Here is a 22,080-nt window from a genome sequence, read left to right on the forward strand (position 1 = left end):
GGATGCATACTTTGCCGAACTGGTGCCGAGGCGTCAAGTGAGTGGTAGGCATTAAGCAGTTACCTTTTTAGTTTGGTTAGGGTGATCCAGAAGGCAGAAGTGACCGATGGTTGTCAGACCTTCCAAAAGGGTTAGTGGGTAATCAGGTGTAACATTTTCTCTTTTAGAAGTTAAGCTTTGGAGGGGAAAAAAAAAAAGAAAAAAAAAAAATGTTAACAGGCCAAGTGGTATTTCCTTGATTAAAAATTCCAGTAGAAATCTGTTTCTATTCAATGGTTAAAAGAATACTGGAACGACTAGACAGGAATATCAAATCAAAGGATTCACAAACTGTGCTTGGACAACCCTGTTTCCTTGTCTAGATCTTTTAGAATATTATTCCCCACCAGACCATAAATCTTTCATGTCTAATTATTTTTCCCTAGTCCTTTCACTTACTGCCTGTTATGAACAGTATCACCGTATTTTTCTTCTCCAGTGTGTCTCTCCCCAGTTAGTCCTCCAAAATCCTCAGTTTTTTTCAAAACTGGGAACATCTTTTTACTTGGTTGGCAGGCAGAGGGGGACAGGAAATATCACAGCTGCTGGTCATTCTTGCAACCGCAGTGAGCCCTGCTGCAACAACACTGCATCCACCACACCTGCGCTCAAGGGACAGATGCCTGCATGTGCAGCAGGGTTTGAGGATCAAACTCTAGGAGCCACAATGCTAAACCAGTAAATTACTATGCAATACACTCTAGTAACAGGAACTTTAAGAAGTTTCAGCATAACAAATCCCACACTGCAGACTCTTCTTACCTTGCAGATGTTTTTGCAGATGTCTTCACAGCTTCATTTTCATACTGTTTGACAAGCTCATCCAGGTTTTTACATATCTGTACAACAAATGGTGCCACAGTCCAGCCTAAAGACTTCCCAAAATAGGGCAGGGAACATGTGACTAAGCCTACCCAAGTGGGATGCATCCCATAGCCATACTCTGGTTGCAAACCTCTAACCACAGCAGAGACAAATAATCCCTGAGAAGTTATTGGGTGCGGATAGACATATTGCATTGCACCAATAGCCTGCTGGAAATTAAGAGCCTGCTGCCATTCCTTAGAGAGGTCTGGCTGATTCTCCTGCTCCTCATGAGTCTGTCCAAGATGGTGCTCCAAGACAATCAATATCTGCAAGAGCTTCAGCAACTCAATCTGGAGTGGGTGTTCGCTCCATATTTGATCATGCCCAAAATTGATTAGGCTCTCTTCAAAGAGTTCTTCTTCAGGAACATTATTAACTCCACCTGCCATAAGCAGCTCATACCGTTTCTGACTTGTATACATAGATGCAGACAGAGAAAGAAGAACAAACTCCTGAATTTTGCATCTTCCTAGCAAGTTGCGTATGAACTCTACGTTCTTATTCTCTGCTGCCTTTGCCATGGTAGCTAGCTGGGTCATCATTCTAATCAGGACTTCCACACTTTTTACCTGAACATCTCTGTTGCCAAGCACATCTCTGTGTGTGACCTTCAAGTAGCATGGATAATATGAGCGCAGAAAACTGAGACAGAGGTAAGTGAGCAATTCTATTAGAACAGAATGGGGACACATAGTTGGGGACTGAGTCTGAAGCTTGCCATAAAAACTCTGCCCTACAAGAGCTTCCTGATGGCGAGCTAAGAGATTGTAAATAAGATTCAGATGTGCTGTGGAGCTGGTATCCATGCTTGTACTAGCTACAGCTTCAATAAATTCTTTAGGGTTTGTTTTAAGCACTGCCTCCAGAACAGAAAAAGCATACAATACCCTCTTAGAATCATAAGGCTGCAAATATAGCAGCATGTGTTTGAACAGAGCCTCAATCATCTCCTGTTTTTCCTTCTGCTGCTTGAGCAACCTAGAATGGGTAATTTCCTGGAGCTCCAAGTCCACCTCTTCATCACTTGACAGAGACTCTGATGCTTGAGTCCTCTCAGAGTCAGCACGCACAAGGTTTAGCACCACACTGGATTTGGAGCTTTCAGGAAGGAACGCATTGAGAGAACTCACATGGTTTGTGGTCTCTTTGCCATCGGTTGCAGCACTGTCATTGTCCTCATTGCTCACTTCTTGCAACTCCAGAGAAGGAGAAAAAGAGGACGTATTTTCACTGTCATGGCCTGTGCTGGTGTCTGCTGATTCTGTGTGCTCACTATTATCTTGGTCACCATCTGCTTCATGTGAAGTTACTGGATTACAAGAGCCATCATTTTCAGACTGTTCAGTTTTTAACTCCGGCTTCTCTGGATCTTTTTCCACTTCTGCCCAAATTGCTTCTCTATCCACGGTAGTAAACTGGCTCAATGGAAGGTTTTCCTCAGAATTGCTCTCAGAGATGCCAGACTCTTTCAAAGAGGCCTTTTTCTTGTAAAGCCAATCATGTATATCCTCTGAAAAAAAAAAAAAAATTTTTTTGTTTCAAAGAGAGTTTATAATCGTCTATTTCACACAACATGCTTTATATTGAATAAATCATTGTAAGAAAAAAAAGGTTAAAAAGCTACTCTGCTCTAGTCTACTATTAATTGTAACAAGTGGAGCTAAAAAAAACCTGGGTTAAGGTAAGAATTATCTTTTTTTTAAAGTGGCAGAGCACTCCTAACCTACTGTAAGTGCAAGAGAATAGGATCAAAACATAAAGCACATGCTGTTTCTCTTATGCTATGACTCCCTAGATGTGACAATTTTTTTTTATGCTTCCTGAGCATAAAATGTTTGTTGCGATCAGGAGGGAAATGAGAAGGATAGCAACAGTGGAATTTTTTTTTTTTTTTTTTTTTTTTTTTTAAAGAGCTAATGTTTTCCTTGATGACATGCTGTGGAACAAGGAAGGAATATATTAGCTCTGTGTTTGTATAGCATCTAAAAACAAGTCCCTTCGGATGCTATAGATGTCTGCCATCTAAATATTTGCCAATGAAGACAGAAAAACAATTATGCAAGCCGACAGCTAGGTTAACAGTAATGAGACAGACAGGTGACACGGAAGTTTCTTTACACAAAACTACCAGACACTTCTCCGCTGTCTTCCTGCTCCGCTCCAGGAAACAACCCTGGCTACTTGGACCAAATGGTGCAGAGTGTCTCATATCAATACCACTCCCAGCAATCCCAAACCTGAACAGACTGACTGCCAGCCTTTGCAGGACTCGGCACTTGGAGCGAACCCTGGCTCCATACCTGTCTTAGTCTTCCTCAGCTGCTCCCCACAGGTCTCTGTCACACTCGTCTGTTCCACATTTGACACATCGATCATATGTGGTTCACAATGGTTCTCATTACAGGTCTTAAAATGGACATCTTCCAGCTGTCAAATGTAGCCTGTCAAGGTAAAGATGCCCTGCCACATTCCTAAATTTGGGTGGCTGAAGGTCATCTTCAATTCCAAACATCTCTCTTTGCTTCTACATCCTAGCTCTGGGATACCTCAAGACATATTCCACAAGGGCTCAGCAATCCTCTTGAATCAAGATGGATCTTCTTTGGACAAGGACATTTTAATTTTTAGAAGTTAGCAGAATTAGGGTTTTTTGTGTGTGTGTGATGCGCTCTAAACGGCAAGACGTTCCTCACAACCTGTCTGATTGTTTTAACATGATGCTGAGGGAATCATTAACAAAAAATATTCTGAATAAAGAAACCTGGTATGAGGGTGCATGGTGTGCTGGGGCAAGACTGGGTGGAGAGAGTGAGATTTGCCTGTCCATCCTGCCTACTTGAACAGTTCCTGGACTGACACAGTCACCAAACTGCCCCTGGATTTCATTTGGTTGCAGACCTAGTTTTGCTCGAGAAGAGATCCTGTGAACAGTGAACACACATGCAGTGTGGATCATCTGGGAATGGCAATGAGAAGTGTGCGACAAGATCCCAGAGCAAAGCAGGAAGCAATCCAAACCAACAGTGTAGGTGCAGCCACCGTAATAGAAATGATCATTAGGCCTTCAACTAGCATGACTTACTCCTGAACTCTGTTTTAGGCATCACTAGAGGTACTTGGATGAGGAGGAATCTGTGGAACTGATACAAGACAACTCAGGGTAATAGGATACCATTGCACTTCAGAGACTACCTTCAGCCGGTGTGCAGGAGTATGCAATGCTATGTTAGCACTTACAGTTTCAGTCCAAGAACAGTTTTACCTGCTGAATTTTTCTGTTTGATGTAGTGGATGGACGTGCGCTGTGTCTTTGGATGAAGCAGCAGCAGCAGGACTGGTTCAAGAATCCGTGCAACATCATTAAGTGAAAGAGCACGGATCAGCCAGCCCTGTGCTGCAGCACCAATTGCGCCATCTGAACAATTGAGACTGTCCAGTACCACAAACAGAGACCTGAGTGGAGAAATCAGAACGAATAAGTACAATTGAAATCCCTAAAAAAGTTAATGCAAACAACAAAATAGTGGCAGGGAACAGACATAGTGCATGTTCGAGTAAACACCAGCCAATGGCTCATGTCTGCTAACAATAGCTTCATCATGCACATTTTCCTGAGTTGAGGTCAAGTACACATGCGTTTGTAGAAGCAAGGCCATACACATACTCACACTCTGGAAGAGCAGCATATTTTGAAGTTCTTTCACATATTTATTTAGAAAGACTGTTAATGCTTTTGTCTCATTTTATACAAAGGTTATGGTCTTGTAAATAGGAAGCAAAAATAAAATAAGATTTTTTTTTTTTTTGCACAAGTAGCTGGTTTTATTTTCTTTGGGAAAAAATCTAACCCACTCCAAGAAAAAAAATGTCTGCTATGCAGAAACTTGTCTGCAAGCTACTCTTCATATATGAAGCTCTTTCTACTTTTACAGAAACTTCCTTCACACAAGAAAGTGCACAATGCACAGAGTGCTTTGCAAAGGTAATAGTGCAAGAAAGTTGAAGATCCTCCTTTTGCTCATTTTTTGTTCTCTCTACAGAAAACTTTTTCCCACCTCAGAAAAAAGAACAGAACAAAGCATGATATAGTTAAATATATAAATGTAAGTCTAAGCCAGTGGAAATGGAAAATACCTATCAAAGGACCGATTGTGAGAAGTCACTCTGCTGCCTTGGATCTCTCTGGTCAGATGCCACATGACAGAGAATCTGAACAGTGCTTCCAGCCTTGTCCCCTTTGCAAGGAAACAAGACAGATACATATTTTTTGCAGCATTTATCTCTGAGTAAAGTTTCAGTGATTTTTAAACCTCTAGCAGAACAACAGTTATTGTGTAGATGATTGCTAATCCTTCTCAGGTAGTTTGAGAGCACTTTTCTATTTTGCAGTAGACTAAACCAAAACGCCCTGTGTCCATGAATGCACAACCAAAACTTAACAGCCACAGTGTTTGTAGGAGCAAAAAAAGACGTGCCAATACACCAAACATGTATTTCAGGGCTCTTGTGTATAAACATTTTAGTCTTGGTTTGGTGTTAGGGAGGTATAAAAGCTAGATGACAAATAGGAAGACATTAGTATATTAGGTAGTGTTTATTATTGGTAATTTTGTTCGAAAGCTTTTAAAAATTTCCAAACTTTTAAGTTTCAAAATTGCAAGAGTGAAGATACAAAAACAATACTGAAGACTGAAGGTGGCTGTTTTAAGTTTTATTGTGCAAGGCACTTCTCACAAATATACTGTATGTTATTAAAAAACTGTTCTGTCTAAACTAGGCAAGTAAAATAATTAATAACTGGCTCATTTAAAATACAGCTTACTTATTATGAGATCTAAATACTAAGGTGGACACAGGGTCAACATTATGTTGACATACACTTACAAAGTAATAAAGTCTTTTGTTGGAATATGAAGTTTACAAAATCAACACAAAATAAAATTATTTTAGAGTTATTGGTGGAGCTGAGTCAGTTTGGAAATACTGACAAAAACTACAAGTTTTCAGATACTATATGATTTGGGCTGAAACTAAAAAAGCTCCAGCATTGACTGATAGAGCTTGTATCCAGGGATTAAGTTTAGCAGTAGTCCCATGATGAATAAATCCCAGGGAATTGTAAAGGTGCGGACAGAGTCTGTCGGACTCTTGGAAGACAGAGGGACTATGGGAGTGAAGATGTGGGGTGGAAGGGAACTGGAGGCAGTCTGGGAAGCACTGGAACAACTCTACAGTGATGAAGGGGCTTCAGCGAATACAGGACTTACTTTATCACGATCCAGAAGTGCGTGGCAGATAATGTCTTCGCAGATATTTGCTGATGGTGCCAAGCAGTGCAGCCTGTAGAACAGTTCCACACAGGCAATATGATGCTCCCGTGTCTCTTTGTTCAACTGATTCCAGAGCACACAGGCCACTCTCTAGGGAAAAATAACAACAACTATTGTTATTATTATTATTACTATAATAATAATAATAAAAAAATAATAATGTGCCATTTCTTCTCTGACTTAAAAGCTTTCCATTGCATAAATGCCCTCTATTACCAAAAGGGATTTCCAAATCGTCTTAGTTAAGCAAAGAGCAAGAATTCAGGTCATACCAAAAGGAATGCAACTCTCCTACCCTAGTAGGACAGGTAATTCAAATGTACATGCACCAGAAGTTGAGAAAAGCATTTCTGCTTCTATTTTCTGGGTCAAAACTTAACAGATTGTACATGTGTCAGGCACAGCAATTAAGAAAATACCTCATACCAACACTAATATCAATAAATGGTCAGGAGAAGGAAAGCATCTTTGAAATATGTATACTCAAAACAAGGAGGACGGAATGTTTTCATTATTATTCACCCACTAACATTTTCTCTTACCTGAAAACTTAGAGTGGTATCAAAGTTCTCTGAAGTGTAGCTTTCAAGCTAATGAAACCAAACCCGTCAAGTCAGAAATCAACTATACCTACCCCCCAAGAATTTGGACACAAAAACAACTAGCAATTTGAAAATAACCTGCCACTTTTGAACATCCTGTTGGGAAGCACACGAAGAAGAATGCAATTGCTTTCCAATGCTTGTGGAAGCAAAAACCAGCAGCGTGTCATTGTAACACAAACATGCTGCCCCCAAACATGCTTTCCCACCCCATCCTTAGAGGTTCAGTGTAGTTGGGCAGTAAAAACAAAAACAAAAATTGACACCTGGTAGAAATCTGTTTTCTCCGAGATGATCTTTAGAGCTCCAGGAGCAATGGGAGGAAGGGTGACCATCTGTAGCTTTCCAAAGAAGGGGTTGTGGCCAGACACTTTGTACCGCTTCATTCTGTCTTCAATCACAAGCGCCAGCGACTGGGAATGGTTGATCACCTCCAGCAGCGTGAAGATGGACACGTTCTGAACATAGCAGTCATTCACACAACAGCATATTGTCATTAAGGACTTCAGCCACAGAGGGAAGCTGGCATCACAACCTCCTTGGAAGATAAGTGAGAAAAAAGTTTTTGAATAATCTCAAGGTTATGGTTATATTTTCAAGAATTCTTCAATCAAGCTCGCACCACCAAGAGACAAAAATGACTGCCCAAATCCAACTGTCACGCTATCATCAAGTACCTTACTTCAGAAGGGACTTGCTTCAAAGCAAGTTATATTCTTTTCCCTATTTCTCCCAGTAGAAAGCTCTTGCAGGACCTCAGTAACCCAGTAACTAGTGGATTTCTGCTTTCCAGTCTGCTTATTCACAACTAGTTTTTACAGCTGCTGTTTTCCAGCTGTCACTGTCAAAAACAACAGAGGTCTGCTGATCCAATTATGCTCTTTCGGGTAACGTTGAGGCATATCATTTCAGAAACCATGAAGCACACAAGGAACTGATATGGCTAACATCAAGTCAAGCTATCTTTGCCTCTCCCGAGTAAATAATCAGATAAAGTTTTATTAAGGCTTGACTGGAGGCAGTCTGAAGTATGAGTTCACACCTCTGGCTTCAAAACCAAATGTTTTAACTGCTTTACTACCACAACAAAATGACCACTCTTCCTTCTCCATGAGACAACTTCTGTGTCACATTCAACCCAGACCTTCATTATCAGAGGTTCTCTCCTTTTGGCTTTAAACCTTACTATATTCTCCAGGGTGTGCAGTTGAAAAGAACTTTGAAAATAAGCTTCTATAATCCTAGGATGATATTCCAAAGAAACACAATTATGAAAGCAAACCTTCTAAGTTCAGCTACATTGCTGACCACATGAAAGGCACTGCAAATATGCAAAAGTGTCCATGTCAAGCAGACAGCTCACCCATGTAGATGATGTGCATTATCATCACTTATCTAAGGAAGACAGCAGAAATTTGTAGTGAGGTGAGGAAGAGAACCCAGTTTTCCAGCTTCCCACCTCTCCATTCACTACAAACCTATCTTGTCAACTAGCCTTCAGGCCAATAACTGCTCCTGCTAAAGCTAATGAACTTGAATTCCCAGAACAAACAGGCCCTCCAATTATACAAGATTACTCTCATATGTTAGCTTACATCGGGCTCCTTTGAATTCTGAGGGTTACGGAAAGAGCTGTTTTTGCTTCTGTTATGGTTTAGAGCTCCAGTTTTCCACCTACACCCATCTTCCTCTAACACATTCTTTTTTCTGGAGGAGGGGGATGGATTTCCTGAAAATCCTGAACCATGCCACAAGGCTCTACAGGCCAGAAGGTCTTTTCATCCCTTCAGCTACAAGTTTTGTAGTGAAAGCTTTCAAAAGAATGTGAATTTAAAAAGCTTGGTAAAAATTGTCCCTCAGCTGCAAGACACAAAACACATGCTGATGTGGGTAAGTCTTTAATTCACATGCAATTTGCCTTCAGCCCTGTCAAAAGGCATCACTACTGGCCCTGGTCACGTCTTGCAAATAGCCAAGCTCACACTGCTATTTGCATCCTCAAATGCTCAAGTTGCCCAGTAACAGAATCTTTTCTTACCAGGAACCTGAAAGAGAGAGAGATACAACTGTTCCATCTCCTCCTCTGAAAGATAGACTGGGAAGGTGGTACAATCCAACAAAAGGTGACAAGCTGCAGCGAAAGCTTCCTTGCAGTCACCTCTAAGGGGTCCCAAGACAAGCATCATTTGTTCTAAGTCCCACTCTTCTTCCTCCTTTTCCTTTTTATTACCAGCGTTGTGGTCAGAAGGAAGAGGATGAGAACTCTTGCTCTTGAATGGTGACCCTCGAACTGAGAACAAGTCTGAAAGCATTTGTTTAAACTGAGGTACAGTGATTTGTTTTGGATCCCATGGGTTCTTCTTCTTGCTAGCACTTTCAGGTAATCTGTAGCCATTCTCTTTTTTCTCTTTTCCACTCAGATTCATTGCTGAGATGCTTTCGTTACTTGTTTCTTGAAATTGCACCCCAAAAATGTATTTACTGGAAAACTTGGCAACCAGCTCCTGGATGCAGTACAAAGTCTTCTGAATGCTCCCTCCTTTCTTCCAGACATCATCTCTCTCAAGGGTCACAGCTGGCACCCCCAAGTGCTGAGAGAGCTCTGGGGAGGAAGCACTTAGACCAATGCCACTGTCTTCTGACTTCAGGGGAGGGAATGGAGTGTCATCCTCCTCCTGCAGCATAGGCTTAGTCTCCAAGGTTATGTCCACATTTTCCTTTTTCACTGGGCTCTAAAAGAGAAATGTTAATGTGGTTAATGTGGCACTCCGTAGATCATTTTAAACTATGTAGAACTGTGGCAGGCACTGGGGAACAGCAATGACAGAAAACAAAACCCTAGTATTTGCAATTTTCAGATACAGATTACTTTTACAAAATCATGAGACAGTTATTTGTAAGCAGTTCAATTCAATTGCATTTAAAACCTAACAAATGTTTCTATAATCCTCACACCTTGACTCATCAAACACCAACAGATCCATAGCTACAGATACTTAGCAAATGGAAATGTTTCCTTAACACCAGTTCACCACTGGAATGGTATTACTTATGTTGGATTATTTCTAGTCAAATGCATATACTTGTTCTACTGCAAAACTTTGGCAGGCTGTGCTTGTGTGACTGCTTTATGCCATCTATTCCTCATTCCCTATCATGGTCTCTTGCACACAAATAATACCACATTGTGTTAAACTAAAATATTAATTGAAAGCCTTGCAAACCTAACCAGCTGTAAAGCTGGGCTTGATTTGGCAACTCAAATCTTTAGCAACTGCATGATCTTGAGTGCCTTTTCAAAACCATTAAGATCAGATTCTTCTCAAGAGGTAGGGTTATAGCTCCAGTTTCAGACAAGACTATACTCCTTCACTGTCACAAATAATTCAAACAAATCAGAACTGAATACCCAGTAAGAATAACAAGGCATCAGGTAGCTCTGGAAGGGGCCAAAGAAGATAAGTTTCAAAAATCTTTATTGCTGCAGTTATCATCTAGGTTTAAGTTAGGAGAATTAGCATTTTAAAATATGTTATGTCACTAACAATTTTAAACGTCTATGAGTAGTTGAAAAACACCTACCCCATTTCCACTTCCTGTCTCAATGTCCAAATAGGAAGGGGGCATTTGCACTTTGCTAAGCACCTTAAAACAGGTCTTTAAGGCATGAGTGAGTTCTGGTAAACCTAATACTTCCATATTTTCCAGGAGAGACTGCACCATATAACTGAGCATCTGTGGAAGATACTGAGTCTGCACTTCAGAGTAGAGTTCCTAAAATAAATGAGCATTGTTTAAAATAGTTATCACATATTATTATTCAGCTGTCTAGCAACACTGATCAATGACTGATAGTGTCAGTTCATGAATGGTTAAGCTGTACAAACTTCCTTCAGTGCTATTCCTTTTTTCTTCATTCTACATGATGAACACAGAATCATACCCTAAAAATCTTATGATAGCCAGCCAGCTACTAAGCGACCAAAAAGTCCCAGGAAATTATTTACCCAACAAGTAAACGTACACTTTTTCATTCCTTTGATAGAATCATCATATTTTAAAATGCAAACAATTTTTATTTTGCTAGGCAATAGCACGGGAAGCCACATATAAGTCAGCACATAAAACTATACTTTGCAGGACACAGCATGCATATGCACACGTATGTCAATTTGCCTATTTTCATTTTAGATAATCACAATATGAATTATTTGATTTTAAGTTTCTAAGACTTTGAAGCAATTAACTTCAGGTTGCCTTACCAAAGGAATCACATCAAGAAGAAACACCAATAGTGTGCAGAGTTCTGAAATTGTAGGAGGAGTGCTAATATTTTCAAGAGGATACCTCATCTGTGTGGATTTGTTTCTGGATTGAGAGAAATATTATTTTGTAAGCTTTTTCCCTGTCAAAATTCTTGCTACAATAAAGCGTCATCAAAACCAGCACAAAATACTGAACAGCTAGGCTTTCTGAAGCAAAGTAAAATGGGACTTCTAATACAGCAGGTTAAAACAGTCTGTCAAAACCACCTAAACTGTAGCATGTGGGATGCTAAAGTGCTTCTAATTTTCAGATTGAATCTCTATACATGATCTTACTACTTAAAGTATAATCTTCTCTCCTATATTTAGAAAGAGATAAAAAGATAGAGATTTTTCTTTTTCTTCAAAAACCACTTGTTCTTCCAAGGAAGACCTCTCCACCTCCCCTCCCAAACCTTTTCCTCCTTCAGACGTCATTGTGAAAGTAATTTCTTTTGTTCTCAGGTTGCTAGTTTCCGTCTAATTGTTTACCTGTTTGCATTCTTGAATTATTTTAGGATGCAATTTACATATGTCTGATTCTAACATGTATTATGTCCCTTCCAGAATTTTAATACTTCAGTAAACTTTATTATCTTACACTGATAGCTCTTAAGTGGTATTGTTAAGAGTAGCACTATTGTTTGACAACATAAACACCTGAAACAATCTTCGAAACATTTGGTCATGTAATCCCAAAGAAAATCCGTGCTTAAGGATGTGATCAACAAATTGACTGTTTTGACAATTTCCGAAGCATTTTTGTTCTCTTTGATTGCACTGTGTGAAAGGGGAAAAAAAGGAAAAAAAAGAAACAGATGTCAGTGAAGATTCTAAGAGCATGCACATCACAGTATTAGCTGATGTGTTCTAAAGTCTTTTTCCCCCTTTCTCCACAAGCTAAAAGACATTGATTGTTTTCAATCAAGGACTAAGTCATTCTGGAATAGCTAGAGTTTGAGCATCTTTCTCCCAGATGAAAGAAATCAAGCCTTCAACTTTGAAAATCAAAAGGCTAAGAGTTCTGTCACCAGACTGATTCTTGGCCAATATAACTGGATTTAATCAACACCAATCATATGCAATATACTTCATTTTCTTCTCTGCTAATCAAAGAGAAATCAAGTGTGTGTGGGGAAAAAGGGAAGTCATAGAAAAGTCTCATTTTCTATACAGAAGGTCACTTTGTTGAAAACCTAATCTTCCTTAAATTGGTTAGGTTTTAATAAGTTAGCTTAATATAAATGATACAGTTTCAGTTCATAGTTGAAAACTTGTAGTTATACCTTGCAAGTATGTTGCCACTTTGATTGTAGCTAAGTTTGAGATCAGAACCAAGTGCATCTTTGCAGTAGGAATAAAAGGCTCTAATAACTTCAAGGAACAGATCCCCAACAACCTGCGGCCCTACAATTGAAGGAAAAAAGAATCCAGTAGTTGCACCAAAGTGATTACTAGGCAGCTCAGTTACAAACTTGTATGGACTTAAATTAGGTGTAGCCAGACTAAAAAATCACAATCACTCAAGTAGGAAGAAGATGCTTACGTGGCTTTTTAAAATATCAGATTTTCCAGTTAAAATAAAATTAAATATGTAGTTAAATATTTGTGGTTTTTTTTTTAAATTCTAGTTAAATACCACCTGTTGTTCATTTTAGGAACTTTTTAAAGTCATACTGGGAAAGCCATAGCACTGGTTCTACATTATACTTAAGTCACTTCCGTAAGGCACCTATACTGCAATCATTTATAACTGGTCATAATCATAACCATAAACCTGCAGTTCATGTGCCAAAAATAAACACCATGTCTGTATCCATAAGGAAAACAAGACGATTTCCTAATACACATTTAACATAGTAGCCTTGATTAAATTTTGAGGGACAGAAGCTGGAAAAATCAGCAAATTGAACAGTTCAAATGCCTAAATATATATATATATATATATAAAAGCATATTTATAAACAGTTTTAAGAAAAAAGTATAAGTTAGGTGTGTGCTGACAACTGCACCCAATTTTCAAGGGTCAGCACTTTTTTGTTTTATCTGAAATTGTTTATAGAGAAGGTGAACAAATAATAAGTACAACACCCTAAGCATGGAACCATTAAAAAAAAGTAGTGTATAAAGCATTCCAATGAGTGCTTCTAAAAGGGAAAAAAAAAAGTTAAAGCGACTAAGAGTAGCAGAAAAGGTCAAAGATTCTTGTTATGTTTTAGTTTGCTACCTTTAAAAAAAAAAAAAGTTGCATTGCTAAATCCATTTCAAAAGGAAGTGAAAGTCATCTTGGCTTATGGCTCAAGAAGTTATATTTTGTGTGCTGACTGGAACAGAAAGATTAAACTGAATAATGCAGTTCAGCTAAATAACCCTTATTGTAGTTCAGATTAACACTGATTGTCAGCAAAATAAAATATACAATAGTAGTATCTGTCATCTACTTTCTAAATTAGATTAATCAAGAAATTTATAATGTAACAACCTTAGTCAACTGTCCCTTCTTCAGCATTTTTGTCAGGAAATAAAAATGCTTTATATAAAAGGCTTTAATCATGATAGATTTTTTTAAAAACAGCTAAAAACAGCTAAAACCAGTAGAAGGAAACATTAGCACCACTGTCTTATACACAGAGTAACAACTGCTTCTACTAAGATAGCATTCATTTGTTAGACAAGCAATACAGAATCCTCATTTTTCCTGACAGTGCTTTTATAATTCTTTAACAGGAAATGTGCTTAAAAGGACTTTCCTGACCCATGAAAGAGGATAAGCTTACCAGAATACAGGAGCCTGCAAAACCAACTGCCACTCGAGTGTTTAGTCTTGGTACGTGAGTTTTATTCTAAATCTACAGGCTTGGTCAATAGTAACATCACTCCCCTACCCAGGATAATACCTAGAACAACACTTTGGGATACAGTCAGTCATTAAAACTATTAGCTTCTAACAGATACCAATTAACCAGTCCATAGGCTTCTCAAACCTGTCAGATTAACAGAATATAATTTCAAAGATTTATCTGTACATGATTCTTACAGAATACTATTAAATCCTAAAAATCTGCCAACTTACTTTGGCTTAATTCTTTGGTGCAGAAAGGAGAACTTGCCCTTTAAAATAAGGGCTGGCAGAGCCTCACCCTTCTGGTGCTGGCAACTTCATGTACACAACAGGACAGACATGTGACAGTCAGGGAAGAGGAGGAAATTCTTCACAGCTCAGTCACGAAGTCTCAAACTACAGCTCCCACAGCAGTGTCAGGCCAGCACGAGCTGGCAGTGCCACTGACAGAGGCACCCCTACCTCCCCACATCCATAACAGATTATTTCCAGCTGGAGCACCTGCAAGTAAGCGGTACTGCCCACTTTGGCAGGAGTACCACCATAGGCTAGCTGTCTGTGGGACTACAGTGCCTGGAAAAGCAACACGGTCATGAGAGTCTGATGCAAGTGTATAGGAAGGCCTGTAAGCACAGCCAAGCACTGGAAACAAACCCAGGCAAGAGTAGTACCGGTGGTTTTCCAGATAGAAGCTGCTTTATAAGACAGAACAAAAAGAGGCCTGACAGTATTTTAGAGAATAAGCTCCAAGGAACGAATTGAGCAGAATATTGAGACTAGGGCAGAAGTGGTTCTTTTTAACAGGCCCCTCAGATCGCAGTTCTGGGCATGGAAGAGTGTTATCCTCACTAGGATACGTCCACGCTACACAGTGGAGTGCTCTGCAGAAAAGCCAGAGATAACCTGGAGAGTGTCCTTGCTCCAGAGCACCGTTCTGAACCAGGTCCAAGGCAAGGAACACAGCGCCCTGCACACTAATACACAACACACATATTCAGTATTAGGAAGAATTGTGCAGGATGTTATCTTGAGTCCTACTGTCAAAGGTGATGAACACCAAGTTGTAACAGTTGTTAGCAGTCATAACAGAAGTGACAAGCAACATTACCTATTTCAGGTTTGTCAAGGAGACTGATTAGGATGCGGAAGGGTTTCAAGTAAGCTTGATGCTGTTCCTCTGTATCAGACTCTGGGAATTTCTGATGTAAAATTTCAATCAAACTCTAGTAAAAAGAAAACATTAAAATGTTATACGTAGAAGAGAGATTGCCATTTTAGTAAGACCTCAAGTGTTTCTAAATTTGATTTTGTTTAGTACCGACTACAACTGAACTTCAATTGTCCATACAGGGTAGACAAATCAATGACATCTTCTCATTATCTGTACTCAAGAGCTGATTTTATTCAGAGAAGCATTTTTAAATAATTCAGGTAGTTCATTAAAGATGCTACCCTTTGGTTTCATCAGATTCCATTTGTCTTTTACGCACATACAATATCGGGATAAATACAGCACAGCAGGCATTCAGATAGATGAAAATATAACCACCAAAAGGATGTTATCTTTAGGGATGGAAAGCGAAGGACAAACCAAGTGGCACAGTGAACAATTCCAGACGCAGTTTGCGCTAACATTTGAAAGGATCTTAAATACATCTGTATACAATGAACACCAACCTCAACCAAAAGATCTTTAGAATATTTTCCAAAGAAATAAATAGCATGGTCTTCAGAGGTTGTTGAGTCTGGAGCAAAAGTACCACCTTTAATATCAGAGCCTACAAGATAAACAGAGGCATCAGGATTACAGAAAAACACTACAGTACAGAGCACTACACACACGTCATTTATACAAATATTGAAACTACACTGCATTTTTAACCTTTGTCATTTCAACACTTTGCTTGAAACTAGCTCACGTACTGCCCAAGGACGGCTCACGTATCACAGTTTGAGGCATCCAGATGTGCTACACTGAATATAAATCAAAACTGAGGCCAGATCCAGACATGGGGTCAGCAAGGGCAGCCTTCATGCAACTACATGGCTGCAGCTCTTGCCCTGTCACTTTTAGTCTCTTATGCTGCTAAAAGGAGGCAGATGGGGAGAAGCTATAGCTCTCTTATAGCCCCTCCTTGACAATTAAGCCCACATGGGAATTAATAGACTATTACTTCCAGAAGAAAAAGGTTAAAATAGCACCCCACTCCTTTCAGTCCACTGAACCACTTCAGAACGAACTGTGGATGGGACCAGAAATAACTCATCAGATACGCTGTGATTCAGGACAGTGAAGTGAATTCACCTCTGAAGAGAAGACCTGTTTGCCAAATGAATGCTTAATTTTATTAAACAGGTACTTAATAAATGGCAATTAAACAACACCTTATTTTATCATCATTCATTAACTGCTGAAAAAGTGCATTATACTTTTAAGCACTGATTTTTTTTTTCTCTTAGGTATTCAGAATATTGAATATCACTCTGTGTTGTACAGTACCTAGCAACCATGCGTATAATCTTCTATTGAGTGACATGTCTCTCCTCAACAACGTCTGTGTAGCTGCTGACAGAATATAGACTAAATCAGTCCTGCGCAACAGAATAGTGCTTTCGTTGCAGTCCTAGGATGAAAAACAAAGATACTTTAGCTGTTTATGAACACTGAAACAAGTCAAATTGGTAATGAGGGTTTTTTTTTTTAACTGGTAATATTAATGTTTTGGAAAAAAAAGGCAACAAACCATCAACAACAAAATATTTTGTATACTAAAAATCTCAAGAAAGGGAATCTCACACAATTGTGATCATTTTCATCTTTAAGGTACAGAGCTACAGTTAAACTACAAATACTAAAGACTTAATTATGTTATGCCTTAAGACTTAAAATTACTTGCTACTTTCAAAATACTGACTATACTACTAGGTAAGTTAGGAAATGATGGAGAACAGCTCTTGTTTCAAGTAATATTTTCTTTCCTAGTCTTTAACAGAAGTATCTTAGTTTAGGGCAGACAATTTCATATGCTGAAAACCTACGTGAAAAAGGACTTTGATATTTTTTCCACATGCAGTTTCTCAGGCCTGAATACTTCAAGCACATTCCAAATATCACGCAATATTCACTGTGAAAGCACATCTTCATTTGAAGCTGTAAGGAGTCTGAGAAGCAGCAGAGTCTCCTCTACTATTAAAATTGATGGCGGAACAAGAGACCGCAAAATCTATTCATTGATTTTGAAGGTACAAAATTCAGACATTTGGCAATAACAGAGGCAGGAGCTGGATTGGTTTCACAGAAGACACCTTCCCGCACAAAGTGCGCATGCAACAATACCAAAATAGTCCTCTTACCAAAGCTGTATCAAATGGGAAGAAGAAGAGAATCACTTCTAGAGTGTTTCTTTGCACAAGGACATTTGAATCCAATACTGATACACACAAAGACTTTATCTGTAAAAGGAAAAGAAAGCACAACCATGTTTTACTTCATGATAACATTTAAACTACAATCACTGTTAATAATCACAAGAAGGAAAAAAAGCAAACTTGGTTATATGTGAACAATATCTTTTTAAATAAGAGGATAATTACTCAGCCATTTAATCCCTGCCCCCAAAATGAGTTAAAAAAAAGTTTTGTGGAATACTGTTAAAAGAATCGTTAATACTTACGAAATACTTGGTTTTGTAACAATACAGAATGTCACAGTGTGACATCACCAGCTATCAGATAGAATGTGAAGCCTCAGAAAATGCAGATATTAAAGTACTCTAACTAGCGTTACACTTATTCCATCACTCAAGTTTAACATAAATTACTACCTACTGAAGATTTCCATTTTACTGAAAAAATAAAAAGATACTAAATTTCAGAATTGTCTTCCAGAACTGCAAACACTTTGAGAAATCCACATTAAACATTGTATATACGGTATTATAGAACAGCTGGTCTTCAATCTTAAATGCAAATTCAGAACAAGTAGAGAAAAGATGTCAGGTTTATCTTCTGATTGGAAACAGTCAGCTTTTTAAGGCTGTATGCAGTACCGATTACCAGAAACTGCAGAAGCTTCAGAAGACTTGCATTCTGCAGGCTAACCAAAATCTGTATGGGAGATTCTCTGCTATATTTCAGGTAAGAGGCTTCCAAGAAGTAACTCTATTAAGCAATTCCAAAGTGTGGACCTTTCAGCCTCTCTTTCTCTCTCTCCAAAATATTTTTAAGAGCATGTAATTCTAATTTAATACAGAGAAGGCACAATCTGCTAGTATGCTGGTATTATGGTAGATAAGACTGTTCTATGAGGAGTGTAATGAACTTACTGTGAGCTTATAATCGGTGCCAAGCATGTATTTCTGCTGTTTTCCAGACAGCTCTCTGTTGATATGACTAACAACAAAAAGAGAAGCAGGCAGCCTGATGGCTGGGCTGACCAGGACACTGCCCCAAAGTGCTCCATGGAACACTTCTTGGCCCATCAATAAGGAGAGCTTCACAAGCAGAGCATCTGTTCTGTACGGAAATATATTTGACATGAGAAAACAGCTTTTTGTTAGTTCAGTTTTAAACCATAAAAAGGCAATTATACACAGAATTAGTATCATATTTGACATAATTTATTTAATTTCCTCATCTTTGTATTATCTGTATTGGCCTCTTCACGTGAAGATGGCCGCATCTGATCGTACGAAAACAATCAAAAAACACTCCTTTGTCGCTGTGCACACTCACTGAAACAAAGTTTCTGTGCGTACTTTGGAAACTTCTCCAGTAATTATCTGCAAACATTAAGCTCTGACCAAATTACTGCAGTAGCTCTGACTGCAAAATATTTACAGTGAGAGGTGTGCAATGCTGAATTGGAAATAATTTAAGCTGATGCTAGACTCTGAAAGCCAATTTTATCACTCTGAGAACTGGAAGATATCCTACATATCTGTACTTACAAATCACTGGGCTTAATTTGTAAGTCACTGAACAAAGGAAAACATGAGATAAAATAACACGCTGTCAGTTATTGCACACAGGACCGGTACACTGAAATTAGTTTAAAGGCAGTCACATTGGATGTCCTATGACTGACTGCTTTGGCAACTCTTGTCAGTAATCCAGTATTCTACTATAACGTAGGAATTAAAACCTCACATGAGGAATGTAGAAGTGAGAAAAGAGGAAGAAGTCCAGCATAGAAGAGGGAACACCCCCCCTCCCCCCAAAATCTGATGTTCTTTTCCATTTCTTTATAAAGTAGCCCTCAAGCCATTTTTTCTTTTCCATTTTGTGTCTATGTGTGCACAAACTCACGCATATGTGTGTGTTTAAGATGGAAATAGTGTCTAGGCTGAAGCACGACCTGAGCTAGTACTTCTGCCACTTTGAGGAACAGCAGGGGATGTATCAGTGTTAGTCCTCAATGTTGAAGATTCTGAAAATGTTCAGTGGAGAGTCTCTCATGAAGCTTAATTTAAAATTAATCTAACAAACACATCTTCCGACAAGATATCTTGGTCTATCTTTCTTGCACCAGAATCATTATGATGAGTAAACTAAAGAAAGACTTCCTCACGTAATTTTTATATTTCACAAAATAACATTAAACCAATTTTAGCATAAATCTTTCACAGTGAAATATACAGTCAGTTCCTGTCTGTGATGCTGTTTGTTCAAGGCAAAGAAGAAAACAATGCCATCAAGAATAGGGAAAAAAGGTATAAAACCAGAAGTCAGATCTTGAAGTTAATCTGCAGTTCCCATTAACTCACTACTTCAAATTAGTCCGTTTCAAAATAAGTTCAGTCTCCCTAAAAAGGCTTCAGATAGACAGGAGATTTAGTTCCAAGGGATCCCCTTTCTCCCCTAAGTCCCCAGCAACTAGTGCTGTAGGAAAGAGAAAACTATACACCATCACTGATAAGCCTGCCTGACAAAAAGCACATACTAAAAATCATGTTTCTACAGCAGATGTATAAGAGGTATATACTTGTCCATAGATCTGATCTTCTGGAATTGGCAACTGAATGCTACTCACCAGGTTGGGAACACATGCAATCTACTCTTAGCCGCTCCAGCAATTGATATGAGCCTTCAATTTAATACTTGTTTTTAAAAAGAGGCATTAGACATAGAAGAATTTTGCTTATCAATCAACTGTAATCTATGCAGCCTAGTGTATCTTGTTCTCTTTTTTCTTTTTTTTTTTTAAGTGTACACACAGCTATTTAAGATTCAAAAAGGGCAGAGAGAACAGCCAACACGTGTAGATTGGTAATACAGTAGGAAGTACATTACCAATGCAACGTTTAGTGACTCTTTAAGCAAAGAAACACTTGGATAAAACCTACAGTGGTTCAGTTCTTGTAAGATCTTACAAAACAGTTCTGGTAACTGAAGTAAAACCACTACGCAAATGGGTACTGAGCTGCTCTTCTCAGCACACTTCCTGATCCTGACTTTATCGTACTGAATGCCATTGTCATTACTGCCAGGGGCACCCAAGAGTGAGAGAGATACTTTTTTCCACAATATATTTTATAAGAGTTGCCTCTTGCTCGTGTTTTCAGAACCTGAGGGCACGTATCTGGTATAGAAATACCGGAAAGAATTCAGCTGCTTGCTTATGTTACAATATTTAAATAGAATTTATTGACAGAGCAGTGGTTTGGGGAGTCAGGTTAATTATTAGAAGCTCTTTTATCAAGCCTTCTATATAGAGAGCTGACAGCATTTTCTTGAGAATTCCCTAGGAAAGCAAAATACTGTATATTGCTTTTAAATTAACATTAGTTCTCACCTGTCATAAATTTCTGATCCTTCTTCCAATCCAGGCAGTAGTCCAATTACAAAGGCTTGAAGACCAGGCAGGAGGGACTTTTGGAGAGGAAGAAAGTATTTCTCATACAAACCAAGGAGAACAGGCCTCACTGACATTGCTGCATTTGCCAGCAGAGGAAACAAACCAGAGCTTTTTTTTTTTAAAAAAAGAAAAAAGAAAAAAGAAAAAAAAAGAAAAAAAATTTAGTTAATTAAAATAGACTGTGAAATGCATATGCTTTTAAAGAAAAGTTTACCTGTACAAGAATAAATCCTTGGCAAGCCATTTTGTCCCAATAATTTTAAAGATTATTTCATAGGTTTCTAATGCCTTTAAATGCACTCCACTAGGTAGTGCTGGATGCAAACACTGAGATAATCTTTTACTGATGATCAGCCGTCTTGGCAATAGAGAATACTTCAGGTTACTCTGAAGAGCCTGTGGAAGAAAGGAGATGAGAATAAATAGCTATAATGTAAAATATGATATATATGATGACTGTATGTCAAAGGTTTCGTACTAGCACATTGAGAAGAACGAAATGCATTCAAGAGTTTTCTCTCATAAGTGCATTTTGTTACACTGAAACAGCAGAATTCTGCAATTGAGTTTTCATATGGAATCAGCCATGAACAATCCAGAAAAGTCTGGTCTTACTTTGCTTAGAGGCTGGAAAAGGAAGTCAAAGGACAGGACAGGGACAGGGAACCCTTATCCTATCTCCAGGGGAAGTAGGGAAGTGACAAGAAGAGCATCTCAGCTTTTAAGGACAGGGGATAAAGTAAGAATTAAATAACTATCTTTTGTCGTAAATTTTCATTTCACATATAGCTGAAATATAAACAAAAAACCTTTGCACCAAAGCAGGCATGATTAAATGGGACAATAACATCTTAGAAGTTATTTGTAATTCTGTGTGGCTACATGCAGTAAGCTTTATTAACTATACCCCCTGTATTGATGTATAAGTAAAAGATCTTCAGGACAGGAAATAGTTAACTAAGTATTCCAGACAGGCCAGGTCTCTGGGAAAAAAAAACAAACCTGTAGCACCTTTCTTCGGAAAGATTATGCTTTTCCTTGAACCATGCATGCATTTCAGCAGGGTAATTAAGTATGTTTCTTCAATTCAGACAATTAAAAAAAGAAGCTGCAAGTAAATGGCACTTGAGCCTTTGATCACTGTCTGCTAAGGCAAACAGATGTTTCACTGCAGATTGACATTTGGGATGTTTTCAGGATTATGCAAATTCTTGACTCTCCCAAAGGTTAAGTCATGGTC

General features: G+C 38.6%; 1 protein-coding gene across 1 annotated transcript in view; it reads right to left on the reverse strand.

Moving 5' to 3' along the window:
- Positions 1–22,080, reverse strand: part of DOP1B (DOP1 leucine zipper like protein B) — a 52,376-nt gene that overhangs the window by 18,097 nt on the left and 12,199 nt on the right. The window contains exons 3-20 of the mRNA XM_050898676.1: positions 21,055–21,236; positions 20,778–20,948; positions 18,310–18,499; positions 17,339–17,437; positions 16,485–16,608; positions 15,662–15,762; positions 15,093–15,207; positions 12,429–12,549; positions 11,797–11,922; positions 11,101–11,194; positions 10,421–10,612; positions 8,877–9,570; positions 7,105–7,376; positions 6,174–6,326; positions 5,041–5,141; positions 4,169–4,359; positions 802–2,416; positions 64–175 (exon numbers count right to left, since the gene is read on the reverse strand). Coding sequence (XP_050754633.1) covers positions 64–175; positions 802–2,416; positions 4,169–4,359; positions 5,041–5,141; positions 6,174–6,326; positions 7,105–7,376; positions 8,877–9,570; positions 10,421–10,612; positions 11,101–11,194; positions 11,797–11,922; positions 12,429–12,549; positions 15,093–15,207; positions 15,662–15,762; positions 16,485–16,608; positions 17,339–17,437; positions 18,310–18,499; positions 20,778–20,948; positions 21,055–21,236 — 4,653 coding nt within the window. The remainder of the gene's footprint in view (positions 1–63; positions 176–801; positions 2,417–4,168; positions 4,360–5,040; positions 5,142–6,173; positions 6,327–7,104; positions 7,377–8,876; positions 9,571–10,420; positions 10,613–11,100; positions 11,195–11,796; positions 11,923–12,428; positions 12,550–15,092; positions 15,208–15,661; positions 15,763–16,484; positions 16,609–17,338; positions 17,438–18,309; positions 18,500–20,777; positions 20,949–21,054; positions 21,237–22,080) is intronic.

Source organism: Gymnogyps californianus, chromosome 1, assembly GCF_018139145.2.
Source record: "Gymnogyps californianus isolate 813 chromosome 1, ASM1813914v2, whole genome shotgun sequence".
Lineage (NCBI taxonomy): Eukaryota > Metazoa > Chordata > Aves > Accipitriformes > Cathartidae > Gymnogyps > Gymnogyps californianus.